At 35.0% G+C, this 11,238-nt stretch overlaps 1 protein-coding gene across 3 annotated transcripts in view; it reads left to right on the plus strand.

Annotated features, from left to right (window-relative positions):
* The window catches only part of CAMSAP2 (calmodulin regulated spectrin-associated protein family, member 2), a 90,985-nt gene extending 83,934 nt beyond the window's left edge, over positions 1–7,051 (plus strand). For 2 of the 3 annotated variants that reach the window (XM_010563420.1, XM_010563421.1), the window contains 3 exons: positions 330–445; positions 2,142–2,260; positions 3,786–4,427. In XM_010563420.1, the coding sequence (XP_010561722.1) occupies positions 330–445; positions 2,142–2,260; positions 3,786–4,091 (541 nt within the window). In that variant the 3' untranslated portion in view covers positions 4,092–4,427. Of the gene's footprint in view, positions 1–329; positions 446–2,141; positions 2,261–3,785; positions 4,428–4,916 lie in introns of those variants that run through there. The other variant, XM_010563422.1, reaches the window with a different exon arrangement.
* Positions 7,052–11,238: the final 4,187 nt, after the last annotated feature.

Genomic DNA, 11,238 nt, shown 5'->3' on the forward strand with positions numbered 1-11,238 from the left:
AATGTAAAAGTAACCTGAATTCTCAATTAGTAATAATATTCCACAGCCTAGAATATCTGTTAGGTTTCTGTCCCTCAGATGTAGCCCAAAATTTTACTAACATCCACCTCACCTAAATGCCAACTTCTTGCATCACTCAAAATACTTTATACAGAACATAAACTCAGCTATCCATTAATTTCTTCTGTAAATATTGTGCATTTAGGTTTATACTCTACAATTCAAATCATTGTGTTCTACCTTAATACAGTTTGCCTTCCTTTCATATTAGAAGGCTTCTCTGCTGAACATTGTAACTTTTTTTAATAGAATTTAAAATCAATATTTAGGTCTGAGTCTGTGGAAGGATTCTTATCTCCAAGTCGCTGTGGTAGTCGTAATGGAGAAAAAGATTGGGAAAATGCATCTACAACTTCTTCAGTCGCCTCTGCTACAGAATACACAGGTCAGTCACAACAATATTCAGAAAAGTACCTGGCTATTAGTGGTTCTATGCATGAAAAGTTTTCAATTATCTTTATTTCGTTTCCTAAAACTTGATTGAGGACGCTTTCATAGAAATGTTACTTTCACCTCCTTTAAAATAGATTATAATAATACAAGGTTAAAATTTCAAATCCAAAATAAAAGTACTGATTCAGTAGCATTTGTGATAACTGGAATAAACTGCAGTTAGGCTCAGAACAGCAGATGGGCTCATAGATCACTGCACTTCAGTAGTCTCTCTAGCAAGACAAGAAGAGTTGAAATCTAAGCTCAATTTAGAATAGAGTTCCAAAAAGCAAAAACCAAATTGCAACAGGAAAAAATCTGCTTAGTAATGTGAATTTAAATATTCTGTACCCTTTGCTTCCAAACAGATCCTTTGTTGTTTATTAAAAACTTTACAATCTGACTTATAATTCTTTATTATATTATGAATCAAATAATAATGGTATCTTCATCCCTTTTCTCCAAATATATAGCACGTGATATTGCAAAGACCTTACATTGTGAGGATTATAAAAGCTCCATTTTTGCCCACCTAGTATCACTTTGTTCTGTAAAGAGTAAAATAATGTTAGTTATTTTCAGTAAACTCCTATGGACATCAGTTTTGATTGATGGGCCTGCATAGCTCTGTCTGTGCTGGCAAATGTTTGTTTTGAAAATAATCTTATCTCCTTTCCACTGAAATTACTACAGTCTGGAAAGGCAAAGTGTTCATCCTGAAAATCAGAAGATACTTACCTGTTTTTAAATCATGAAGCTTCAGTCAGTTTCTGTCAGTTTGTGCCCCATGCATGTCAAATGGAATTACAGGAGGGATAGCAAGACTTTTCCTGGGTGGTCTTGCTGAGTTTTCTCATGAAGACCCATAGTGCTGAAGATCATATTTTTTTTATATTTTTTTTATTATTATTATTATTATTATCATTATTATTATTATTTTTAAATGAAGGAAGATACAGTTTCTAGGAATTGAACAGAAGATTTGTTTCACATGTTTTAATATCTTCACTTTGTCAGATTTCATACAGCTTTTCTGTGTTGATTTTAGGCTTTTTTCCCCAAAAGTGTAGGCTAACTGAGATTTAATTTTAAATTTAATTGGTAATTGCTTATATATTATGTGCCTTTCTGAGAGTCGGAATTGGTTTTTCAAATGGTCAAGTGTCAGGCCAGATCTTTTATCCCTGGTTTTGGGTAAATCATTTCTGGATTTCCAAGGTGGACAAGCTACAGTTACTCTGAGCACTGTATCAGCTTCATTGTTACACCTTTCACCCTTGAAATCACAGGTGTAGATGAAGAAAAAGAATGAATTTGCTCCCTCCTGAACAACTGAAGTTTTAGTTAGAAAATGCAAATTTTTTTTCCTGTTCATAGAAAAGGTCTTCTGAGAGAAAAATATATTTACCAAGACTGCTGATAATAATGATTTAATAATGAAAGACACATTTGTAAGCAAATTCAGTAACAGATGAAAGAATGACATTTTACTTGTGAAATTTGTGGTCGCTAGCCTAATTCTGTTTGACTCCTGGATTTGTACTTTTACGCATGCAAAAGTTCCATACCAGAAGTGCTTCACAGCATTTAAAGTAACTGTTTGTTGGCTTATTGATTAACTTCGCTGATTTGTCATTCCTCCTCCATAGGACCAAAGCTCTTCAAAGAACCCAGTGCTAAATCTAATAAGTATATAATTCAGAATGCGCTGGCACATTGCTGCTTGGCTGGAAAAGTAAATGAAGGTCAAAAGAAAAAGATACTGGAGGTAAGGGTATTTTTTCCCTAAAAGCATAAACATTTAAGTCAAACCCCAGTCAGGCATTAGGAAGACACTCAAGTATAAATGCAAATATCAAAAGGAATCTTCTGAGGTTATTCTGAGGTTATGCCAGCTCTTAGTGAAAGGCTTGAGTAACTTCTGTGACTTGGTTCCTGTGTAGACAGAAAGGTTCCCTAGTACTGTAGAAACAATAGCTGTCACATTGTACATACAGCACAGGAAGCTGAATTAATTGACATGTTAATTAATAGTTACTGCTTGTTTAATGTGGCAGCTTCAATGTGTAGTATTTTATAATTTGCTCACAATTTGTTTTCCCTAACCTGAAAAATAGCCATCTTATACATACAGATCTTTGGACTGGGACCTTTAGAACTAAAAACAGTGCTCTCATGAACAGAAAGAACTGAAATATATCCCTCCTAGGCTTTTCTCCAGTGTCCAAGCAGTAGGACAAATTAAGGACTTTCTACTACAGAAAGGTGCCTTCCAGCCTTTTCTCTTATGCTAGTATGCACCTTTCTGAAGGTGCACAAAATCATAAGGGTGAGACCTTGGGGACTGGTGTGTCTCCATGCTAAAGGAATAACACTGAGCCTGAGGGTTGAGAGTAACGGCACTGTTCCTTTTACCAACTGACAAATTTGACAGATTAAATAGATCAAAGAACACAGATACTTGGAATCTGGATTTAATTCCTTTTCCAGAATAAATTTCATGACAGTATTTCTTGCCCTTTCTTCTCTTCATAATTCTTCTGCATTCATGTTTAGATGCTGTCTTCTCTGTCTTCCCAGCTACTTTTGGGAAATAATGACTGAGAAATCAAGACAGCCATTTTCAGTTCAAGTAAATGCAAACATAATAACCCCCAGAAATCCCAGGAAAGAACCGCTGTAAAAAGGTCATGCTTAACCCTAGGATGCAGCATAGGTCACTTAGTAGAAGTTGTACATGTTCAGGGCACATGTCCTCTAGAAGTTGTGTTGGGTGCAATAGGAATCTGAAGATTTCAGCTAATAAAGAACCTTTGCTTAATACACTTAACTGTCTTTATGGTTTGACCAAACTTGAATGGATTTAGGGATGACTGAAACCCCATTTTAGCACTGGAGGATCTTTCAGGCACATCTAGACATATCTAAATTTCCTGTTCCAAAACTTGCAAATATTAGACCTGCTTGATGAAATGGTTCAAAGAATTTTTATCTGGTCTACAAAAAAATCTGTTAGGATATCTGTTCTTGAGTTACAGCTGAACAAGTATAGCTGAAATTGTCTAAATAAATAAGGTTTTTCTTGAGAAGGATAGCTACCTTATCAAAATTCAGCTAGGTGAAGTTTAGCAAATTCTAAAGATTGAAAATAAGGTCTTTTAGTGGACAGACTTAGACATACGTTTCAGCTCTGGTAGAAAACAAATTCAAAATGACAATGCAATGATTTTTAACGTTTTCTAACTAAAATGCAAAATTCATATTGTGAATCTTTTTCTTTCTTTCTTTTAAAGGAAATGGAAAAATCTGATGCCAATAATTTCTTAATCTTGTTCCGGGATTCAGGCTGCCAGTTCAGATCTCTGTATACATACTGCCCTGATACTGAAGAAATCAATAAATTAACGGGAATAGGTCCCAAATCTATCACAAAGAAAATGATAGAGGGACTGTATAAATACAACTCTGACAGGAAGCAATTTAGCCACATACCTGCTAAAACTTTGTCTGCCAGTGTCGATGCAATTACCATTCACAGCCATTTGTGGCAAACCAAGAGACCAGTAACTCCTAAGAAACTTTTACCCACCAAGGCATAGTAGATGGGAAAAAAATTGATTCAGAGAATTATGATAAACTTGCACTTCATCTTTACTGCCTATAGATTTCTAGTTGCCAACAAGACTCTTAGAACTTAAAACTGGACACCAAGTTCTATTACCATGTCCAACTGGAATGTAAACACAGTGTTTAGGAGTGCAGAAGATTATCGCTTAGGGGAATAATTATGAGTGATTACAAAATGTCTGACTTGTGTGGAGATTTGTATGTGCTAATACAATATATAGAGTATATTTGCTCTGTATCTTTATTAGATACACTGAAGCACTGAATGTTCCTCTTTAGTGACTCGAACTACATTTTTTTTTTACATCTGTTGCCTTATATGTTTGTATCTGTGCTTGTCCTGAAATATTTTTCTTTCACTAAAGAAACACTTCTCAATATTCTCAATACCATTGAACTTTGCATACTGACTTACAGTAAAGGCTAAATGATAAGTTGTACGTCACTGAAGAACACCTGAATGGGTCTGTTCTGCAAGATCCTTATTGTGTGCTGTAACAAAATCAAGATTCATTCCCTTGAGTATTTATAGTTCTTTTTCAATTAAATAATACTGATTTGCTTATAGACTAAACAGTAAAGGAAGAACCTTTGAACTGCTTGAAGATTCCTTCAAATGAATTATTTAACAACTCAGGGTATAGTTAGATAATGCAATTATTCCTGTTTCAGTAAGTTACTATTTGAGATGTAATGACTGACCATGTGCATGTTCATACCATTAAAATGCAAAGTAAAAGGATTTGGTAGACCTTCAAAACAGTTCAAGCAAATGTGCATTATTTGCATTGTTCCAGATGAAGAGCGAGCACACAGTCAGGTACTGCTTCTCCAAGGAAGGAATAGGAACTTGTGACACATTCAGAACTAGATCCCTGATGTTTGCCTGACAGAACACTAAAAATATTCAGAAGAATCACAGAATTCACTAAGTCATAGATCTTTCAGAAGCTGTGTATCTAATTCCCATTGATTTTAAGATCCAGGCCAATGTCTGTTCTTCCAACCTTCAGATCTGCCAGCTCAGACTTACATTAATTTCTAGGGAATAGACATCTGTAAGAATTTTCAGTGTGTCTTAATAAATCGTTTTCTTGACACAATCTAATAGATGTCTTGTGACACTTACACTTATTTTAAATACATATGGCAAAAAAGCCTAAATGACATTTCAATAAATTCATAATATGACCATTTAAAAAAAAAACTCTAGGCATATTTCAGTATTATTTATAAAGGGCTGCATTTTATTTCAAAACAGTGTTTGATTATTTTATAGATTACTATTCTGTTTCAGTGTTTGTTTCGCTTACAATTTGCTTTTAACATAGCACTGTTCTGAAAAAAAAGAAACTACAAACTTGAAACCTCCCCTAAATCTGTGGCTATTTTGATAATGTACACCAGAGGATTTGTTGGGGGAAAAAAATCTCATTCTCAGGAAAAGACTTGAATGATTTGTGATTCTGTTCTGTTTCAGTGTTGTGACAACTACATTAACATAAGACAGTATTGTACTATAAGTATGTAGTCCATTCTGTTTCATGAGGAGACTAAAACTATGTTCATATTTCTCTCACTAAACTGCTTTGAGAGAAACCATGCCTCACTACTATGATGTGCTCATTTACTTACATAAAAGATGCACAGGAATGAGATGTCATTAAGCAGTTTAGAACAGTACTTTTTTTAAATTATTATAAGGCCTTAGGCATCAATGCATCTGGGTTAAACATTTTCTCAAAAATGCTGTCAGTTTTACTGTAATTTATGTTCTTATATTTATGTATATTTGTTAAAACTGTAAAAAAAGAAAAAACACTTTAAAATACATGTTTAATATGTATGTGGCTCAAAACTATTTGTGGTTGGCTGATTCCTACTGTTTGCATGTATATCACCAGGATATGTAACTCTTATATTTCAAGTATATACATATTGTGTATATAGGATATAAATAATATTAAAAAGGGGGAAAGAGGGTTTGCACATTCTGCCTGTTAGACAGTTCCTACAAATACCATTGCAGGAACATCTTGAATAACAATATGAAACTGTGTATAATATACAGTGATTCAAGAAACCAGGAGGTTGAAATTAACTGATACACATATGGTGAATATCTTCAAAAGAAGTTTTATCATGGGAGGCTTTTTATTTCTAAAATCTGTACTATGATTTAACTGAAGATTTGCAACACCACAAAGACACATGCATCAATCTAATCAAAGTGAGCTTAAATACATGACAGGAATTCTTTGAGATATTTTAAATATATCTGAATGTATTACAAAATTTACATTTGTCAACAGGTTACAGATTTGTGCAATGTCTAAAAGTAGAATGTGAATAATGCAGTTGAAAATTTCATTGCTCGCAGTATAAAGTTTTACTTAATACAGGAAAAGTAAAGCTAGATACACTTTTCCTTTTTAAGCCTGCAAATTTTCTAATTACAGTGGATCTTTGGTTGGGATCATGTTTAAAAAAAAAAGAAAATTTAAAAAAAAAAAAGGAAGCTTCCCATAAAGGCCAGTATTTATCACTGACCTTTTCAGAACACACTGGTGCTTTCATCAGGGGTATTATTATTGTTGCTACAACTGAATTGCCAAACTCTCGTCTTAGTTTTTTGGAGCAAAATTTCATATTCTAACAGTCATCATAGCTACTGATTTTTTTTTTTTTTTTAATGTTAGTATGACTGTTAGTTTTTATTATTTGGCTGTTTAAAGCCAAATTCAGCTATTTAATTATGATTTAATGGGCACTGTTGAAAAATGTACAGTGTATTGTGTGCTTACTTGTCCACTTCTATGGAGCATAGCTTCCATATTTTTTTTTAAATGCTGTGCTGTAAAATATTGTCATTGCTACTTACGTGGTACAGTGTAGTTTTTCCTTTCATTTAAATAAAAGCATGGCACCAAAAGTACTTTTTTTTTTTGTTTTCTTGCTTACAGCTAAATATAAACTGAAACTGTAAAAAGTTCATATTAATGTTTAAATCTTGTTTCTTCTCATATTTCAGCAACGTAGAAATTGTAGGAAGTATGCACCATTTTTATTTCTCCTTTTGTTCCCTATTGTTTGTCTTAATTTCACATATAATTTAACTTACTGATGTTATCAGAGCGAGGCTGTTGAAGAATTAGCTTCTCATTTCATTCTTGAGGGCAACATGGTGTTTGTGCTCTCCTTAGAAGTGAGTTTCACAATTGCAGGTCAACTGATAAACTCCTGTACTCTGGTTAGCTTCCATTGTTCCAAAACCACAGAAACTTACTGATCAGTGTAATTGGATTGCTTCATATGGAAAGGTTTTCAAGATGAACTGAAGTCTTATCTTCATCAAGACAACTAATAAAGAACATGACTTCTAGTGAAGTAACTTGTACTTGTTAGTGGTGCAATCTTAAACAGAAATAGTATCCAAAAAATAAGGTGTCTCTTCCAGATTTGTAATTTAGCAATTTTTTCCAGTCCAAATTATGCCTTTTGGGGGGTTTTGTGTTGTCCTGCTGGGTTGCGGAGCAAGAGCAAGGACTTGCTGAAAGGGGACATGACATCACTACACTGTCAACAGGCAGACTGAATTGTTAGGCTAATTTACACAGATAAAGAATCTGAATTTCAGAGCTATTCAAAGGGCACCCTCAAGATTACAGGAAAACTGATAGTCAGGCTTTTAGTACTGAATTGAAAACTAATGTGGATAAGAATGAATGGCCTTCCCTCCTCCTGGTAAAACTGGTTATTTTTCAGCCAGCTCAATCGGTTCCCTGTATGGCATCGCAAACAGGCTGACACAAGCAAGGAATTATCTGGGAACACGAACACCCAGTTAAGCTATTTTTTCAGTGGTGAGCCCAGCTCAAAGTTTTCATCTAAAAACAGCCTTTGTACAGACAGGCTTTAGAACAGACTTAATTTTCTCTGTCCTTCAGCAAGTAACATTATACTTGAGAAATTTTACATCATGCCCTGGTTAATTTGACAGAATATGACTGTACTGTGTGTCTGAATTCATACTGAATTTGTGAATCAAAATTTGTACTGCTGTGGGATCCAGTGCAGAGATCTGGTATCACCAACTGCAGCATAATCATCTCACACTTGGAACCTAAGCTTTTGGATCAATCGCCACACAAAGTGATAGAAAAACTGGCTCTGTTTCTCAAATACAGCTGTACTTGTCAGATGTCTTTTTTCCAACAACTTAATAAATAAGTAAAGACACAGCTCTGTAAGGGCTAAACTTTTAACTACTTATACCTTTTTCAAATAGCAAATTAGCATTTCTTTGCTGCCTTGTTACTAATTTAATGAACTGAATAAGCCGTTTGAAGAATTGTGGCTATAAAGATCTATCTTAACAGCCACAGCCCTTTACATCTGCTTTTACATACTCTAAATAATTTAAAAAATTAAAACCAACAACAAAAAAAACCTATACAAATTAGACTCCAGGTCTAGATGGCAAAAAAAAAAGTCAGTATTTTGAACATGCACAGCATCTTTGTTCATTTATAAGCAATTTGTTTTTAAAAGCAAACTATTCCATTTAGGAAAAAAGATATGAAGTGTGTTCGTGTATGCATACATATAAAATGCACATATACTTTCAGACTTACTTGCTTACACACAGGTGTTAAAAGAAATACACTTTAGACAACCACAGCAAAGAGTTAAATATGGTAGTGAAGTTACTCTAGCTTATTTCCTTCTATCAAGAAAGAAAAGCAGCTACCTTGTCTATTTTACATTTGAACTACTGGTCTTCCTAGGAGGCAGGGAAGCAATATGCAATATAAACATTTAAGAGCTCAGTACAAACTCTTTGGGAGATGGAGTTTGTAACACCAGGCTTTTTATCAAATTTTTGAATTCAAGGGTAATGCTGATGGATGCTAGACAGAACTGCCTCTGATCAGAAAAGCTAATAACAACTAGGATTTCAAGAAAAGACAGAAAACAGTATAAAAGAGTTAAGCATTCCACTGAAAAATGTTATTTAAAACTTTCTTCAGACTCTTATTCAACATTACGAACAACTGGATGTATAAAATGCTCCTAAGTAATTCACTATCCATTGACAAATGTGTTAAGATACTGAAAAAACTTTCTTCACGTAACGTGTTTAGGTCTTCAGTTAATGGTATGTGAACTTTATGGACACATGCAAAGTAACATCTATAGGCATTTTTATGTCACTGTTAATCTGTTAATGGAGCTTTGCAGAAAGACTAAAAGCTAATATGAAGCTTTCCATCAATGCAGTTTTGTCTTATCCTTTCTGTATCATCACTGATCTAAATGTCTGCATTACAAGACCTGGCAAGGCCCCACAAGCCTGCAATTATTTAAATTACCTGAAGCCAGATTATACTTTGGCTCAGTATTTTTCTTGTTTAAGCTACCTGAAACTGGAGCTAGGATGCTGACATAAACAATTCTATAGATTATGCAAGAATGTTGCTGAATTGTCACCCCAAAGTTCTGGAAACCCTTTCTTGAAATGAGTGAAAACGGCTTCCAGAAGTAAAGTTTTAAATAGAAAATTTTTTTGCAACTTTTTACAAGATCATGTAAACATAATATAAGATGTAGAGAGTTGAAAGGCTCTATTATAATGACTAAAAATCAGGCGATTGGCCCATTTTTATGATGACAATACGATGCTTGGACTCCACTGGCAGATTTTGTACAAGGTTAGCACTGGGGAATAATTCTAAAATGTGTCAAGCCCTGCTAACATTGTCTGCGGCCACCTGCAACATCTGTAAAATAGTCACACAATTACTGTTTTCTTTTCTGAAGGGTTCCAGGAACAGACTGCAGTGCCCTGTCTTGTCACTAGGCAATGCAGAACTCCTCCTCTACTAATCCTGATTTTCAAGCTCTTTACAACCCACACCCAACAGCTTTGTTATTCATGGGAGTTACCTTCTTCGCAATAATGCCTAGGGAGTACAAACCAAGCCAAGACCATCCCAAAGACATCTTTCTATGCCTGAGTAAAAAGCTATGAACAACCAGAGAACAGGGTCTTTCCATCTGCCGTTTTCTGATAAGATTCTACTGTGTATTCTCTCCAAATATTTATGACTGGTATGATTGCCCTCCAAAGCAGGGGCATCAAGGAAAGTTACCTATTCTTCTGTACATCTGCCTGAGGACAGATGGTTCTTGAAATCTCTTTCCAGACTACAGGAATTTGCTCCTTCCTTGTGAAAGGCCCGACACTGAGCAGGAAACAATACTTTTAAATTCAGAATTTAACTCTTCCTTTTGGGCCTATAACTGGGGAGAAGCTTTAACTTTCATTCTGAAACTCTTGCCCTCCAGAGATAGTCTCACAGATTTGATCTCAGGACCTCCACTGAAAACAAAGCTATTGCACAAAAGATAGGTAAACCACAGTAACACCATTGTGAAATCAAGATTAAATTTAAAAGCATATGTGTGTTTACTTAGCGTTCTGTAGACGAAACAAAGTTTAAAATGGACTTTTCTTATCCAAGTGTATGTTCAGCAAAGTTATGCATGCAGCTTTGTTTAGACAAAATAAAGTCTTGTTTTTCTCACTCCCTCTGATTTATCATCTCTATTATATGTATTGGGAAAGAGTTTCATTTCTATAATTATGTTTTCTATTAATCAGTGACTCCAAAGGCAACTAAGCAACAAGTGATAGCTTTATAAGTCAGTGGAAGGATTCGGTGTTTTACTAGCGAATTGAGCTTCCTGGGATGCAATGCTGGGACTTGAGCGTCGCAGGACGAACCCTCAAGTTCCACATTCCTTGCTCATCCCTGGCAGAGTCACTGCTGTGCAGGCAGGTGGCACTCCTCGCTGGACAGCCTCCGGGACATTTCTCTGTATTCCTTTTCAGAAAGAGAGAGAGAGATAATAACATTATGATTCCCCTCTGCCGTTCAGCTGATCCTCATCAAAACAGTTTGCAAGCAGACTTGAACTCCCTGTGTTTTTTAACATTTTTAACCATCAGTGTGACACAGAATCTGGTTCAGCTTCAGTAAAATCCCTGACAACCTTCCCTGGACCTCTGATACATGTCACACATGCATAAAAAAAACCCCTAGGTCTCTGCTATGT

The sequence above is a fragment of the Haliaeetus leucocephalus genome, unplaced genomic scaffold (genome assembly GCF_000737465.1).
Source record: "Haliaeetus leucocephalus isolate CR32 unplaced genomic scaffold, Haliaeetus_leucocephalus-4.0 Scaffold166, whole genome shotgun sequence".
Classification (NCBI taxonomy): Eukaryota; Metazoa; Chordata; class Aves; order Accipitriformes; family Accipitridae; genus Haliaeetus; species Haliaeetus leucocephalus.